The sequence below is a fragment of the Apium graveolens genome, chromosome 6 (genome assembly GCF_009905375.1).
Source record: "Apium graveolens cultivar Ventura chromosome 6, ASM990537v1, whole genome shotgun sequence".
Lineage (NCBI taxonomy): Eukaryota > Viridiplantae > Streptophyta > Magnoliopsida > Apiales > Apiaceae > Apium > Apium graveolens.
This window is the reverse complement of record NC_133652.1, coordinates 276322949-276326618: the sequence shown is the minus strand read 5'-3', so window position 1 is coordinate 276326618 and position 3670 is coordinate 276322949. Positions and strand designations below refer to the sequence as shown.

General features: G+C 41.8%; 1 protein-coding gene across 1 annotated transcript; it reads right to left on the bottom strand.

The window, feature by feature from the left end:
- Window positions 1-2788: 2788 nt before the first annotated feature.
- On the bottom strand, window positions 2789-3403 carry LOC141666089 (uncharacterized). Its single transcript, XM_074472075.1, has one exon. The coding sequence runs from the start codon at window positions 3401-3403 to the stop codon at window positions 2789-2791; it is 615 nt and encodes a 204-aa protein (XP_074328176.1).
- Between the last annotated feature and the right edge of the window lie 267 nt (window positions 3404-3670).

Here is a 3670-nt window from a genome sequence, read left to right as displayed (position 1 = left end):
TCCCCAAGATATGGTGTCTTATTCTGCTAAGAAGCGCAGTGACTTAGTGGATAGATGTATAGGTCGTGCTGCTCGGGTATGCATCTCTGATGCCTAATATTTTTTCTTGTTTGATTTTGTAGTTCCATTTTGATGTATGTATTTTGTTTTGTTTCTAGTTCCTTTCGGATTTCACTTACATCATGAGTGAATTTAAGAATGATTGTGATGGCGGGTCGACCTCTAAGCTTAGCGCTGATCTTGGGTCGATGACTCGAGAGAAGAAGAGGTTTGAGGATTTGTATTTGGCGGCGGATCGCCGGGCTGGTGAGTTGACAGTGGCTAATACTCAGTTAAGCACACGGGTTAGTGAGTTGGAAGTGGAGCGTGATGTTTTTAACAAGAAGATAGCTGAATTGGAGGAAGTCTTACGCAATGTTACTATGTCGAGGGACGATGAGAAGAAGATGCGGGAGAAGGCTGAGAAGGACCTTGCGGACCTAGCTGCTTCCAACAAAACTTTGATTGAAGATAACTGTCAGATGAAGGTGGAATTGGAGAAGAGCATTGAGGATATCGCCAAGGCGTTGGGTGATGGTTATGGTCATTGTTTGACGAGGTTATCGAGTGCTGGGTTTGATATAGCTGTTCATTCATTCAACGATTATATTCGTGATTTTGCTCATACTAGGGAGACTGCCCAGGATCCTCCTCCTAACGATGATGCTTGAAGGCAGGGAATGCTCCGTTGTGATGTAATAATAATACTTTTGGACTTTTGGTATTTGTTGGATGATTCTCGAACTGATTTATTATTCTTGCTGGTATTTGGTAATGGCGGTTACTTGAAACAACATTTTACAGTTTTTACGAAATTATTGCTGAAATCAAAACTGCGTACACCCCCTTTCATTCCCAAATTATGTTATATTCTGTGATAAAACTAAGTGTTAAGAACTCTAATGTTGAGTAGATAGAGAAAATGTAGGCCCTAGCTTGGGTAAAAATCTATGTTTTTAATTTTTTGCATGAGAATTTTTTTAATCTGAATATTGAAGATGTAGCACGTTCATCACTATAAGTAACCACTGTACTGTCATTTTTCCATACAACCGTTAGAAAACAATTAAGTTCAAAATACAAATTAGGTGTGTTCTCGGTGAAATGACCGGAAGCTAATAAGTAAAAGTTGTTCAATTATAACCTTGTTTCTTTATATTATTTTTTTTTCATTTGTTAAGCTTGGTAACTTTTCGTGATCAATTCATGAGATCTTATCATGAGTTCGTGAAATTTGGAGAATTTGTTTCGTATAAATGCCCTTTTAAAGAGTTACAACTCATGTTTTGTGTAAGTGTCTTTTTTCCTTTCGTACCTCTTTCTTGTTTGAGGCGCCTTTAAATATGATTGAAAATTTGAAAGATAACTTAAAAGCTTTCATTATCATAAATTAAGTGTCCCTTGATGGGGATCTCATAACGACCCTCATTGCATCGAGGGTTAATTTTGGTAGGGCAGTTGTAGCCTTGAAGTTTCAAATATTACACATAGGAGCATGTTACTGATAAAATTTCTTGAGGTGGATGCCGTTCCAGGCGTTCTTGATTGGCTGACTGTCGAGGTGTGAGAGCTCATAAGTTCCCATGCTAACGACCCTCGAAACTCTGTATGGGCCTTCCCACGTTGGCTTGAGCTTTCCTGTGACAGTGGGCTGAGATGCTGCGGAATCTCAAATGACGATGTCCCCTATTTTAAAGTGCTTGTTTTTGACTCTCTTGTTAAAATAATTTGCAGTTTTTTCTTGTTGCGCGATCATGCGTAGTTGAGATTCCTCTCTTGTTTCTTCAAGCAAGTCATTGTGAAATCGCAAACCCTCGAGTGTGAGGGAAGGGTCGAAAACTTCGACCCTTGGGGAAATTAAGCTTATTTCAACTGGCAAGACTGCATCGATGCCATACACTAGGCGAAAAGGGATCTCACCTGTCGAGCTTCGAGAGGTCGTCATGTATGACCACAACACATTTGGAAGTTCATCAACCCAGCAGCGGGGAATTTCTTCAATTCTTTTCTTTAACCCTTGTAGGATGGTTCTATTCGTTATCTCTGCACGTCCATTGGCTTGTGGATATGCAACTAAGGCCTTGATATGTTGGATTTTTAACTCTTCTAAAGTTTTCTCAAATTGTGCCCCCACAAACTGCGTGCCATTGTCTGAAACTAGGATTCGTGGGATTCCAAAGTGAAATACCACATATTCCATGAAAAATTCAATCATTTCTTTCTCTCTGATCTTTGAAAGAGGTTTTGCTTCGACCCATTTTGTAGCATAATCCGCCGCGACCACGATATATTGGCATTGATGTTTAGATTTTGGAAAGGGTCCTACGATATCGATGCCCCACTGAAAGAAAGGGCATGGTGCGAGGACTGAATTGAGCTTTGTCGTGGGTCGGTGATCTACGTTTCCATGTAGTTGACATGCTTGGCACTTTCTAACATATTCCTCGCAGTCTTTCCGAATTGTGGGCCAATACAGACCTTGTCTGATTATTTTAAGGACTAGGTTTTTTCCCCCGAGGTGGTCGCCACAGATTCCCGTGCGTACCTCGACCATTTCTAGATGGGCTTCTTCTAATGTCAAACATCGAAGGAGTGGTTCAGACAGAGCGCGCCGATATAGCGATGAACCAATTACACAGTAATTTCTTGCTTTGAACATGAGTGAGCGAGCTTCGCATTTCTCATCCGGGAGTTTGTTGTCGATAATGTACTCAAGAAATGGCTTTCGCCAACCGGAGCTACTCTGGATCTAGTTGATAGAAAACTCATCGATGGCGGGAGTTGCTGGGACGTCGACATATACCGGATTGAGATTGCTTGGTAGATTGGAGGATGCTAACTTGGCCAGGCAGTCAGCCCACTGGTTCTCTTCTCTATCGACATTCGAAAGTTTCCATGAGGAGAATTTCTTGAGTAGTTCTTGTGTTTTTGCCAGATATTGAGTCATTTTTTCATTATGTATCTTGAATTCCCCGCTTATTTGTTTAGAGACTAACTGAGAATCTCCGAATATGTCAATAATTTCAGCTTCAAGGTCCGTCGCCAGTCTTAACCCTGCGATGAGTGCCTCGTATTTGGCGACATTGTTTGTAGCTGGAAATTCAAACTTTAGAGCTTGCTGGACTTTGAATCCCCCCGGACTTATTAAAATAATTCCCGCTCCTGCAGAGTCGGCTGTCGAGGATCCGTCGACGAATAGTAACCACGGTCTTAAATGATTTTCGTCGAAGCTCTGGGCTTTAGCTTGGAATTGACACTCAGCAACGAAGTCTGAAAGGACCTGGGCCTTTATCGCAGTTCGAGGCTTATACTCGATGTAGAACTGACTCAATTCAATTGTCCACGCAGCAAGTCTACCCGTCATATCGGGCTTGTGTAGGATCCTCTTTAGGGGTTGATTCGTAAGCACATGAATCTCCCTTCCCTGGACATAGTGTCTAAGTTTTCGGCTTGCGATAACTAAGGCATAGACCAATTTTTCTACTTGCGGGTATCTGACTTCGGCATCTCAAAGAGAGTGACTAATGTAGTATACCAGGATTTCTTTTCCTTCATCAACCTGAACCAGTACGGCCGCGACAGTTTCATCGGATGAAGAGAGGTAAACCTTCAAAGGCCTGCCAGGTAAAGG

Bases quoted from the DNA above. Each gene is read 5' to 3' on its own strand.
- LOC141666089 (XM_074472075.1), bottom strand. From the start codon at position 3,403: ATGACGGGTAGACTTGCTGCGTGGACAATTGAATTGAGTCAGTTCTAC.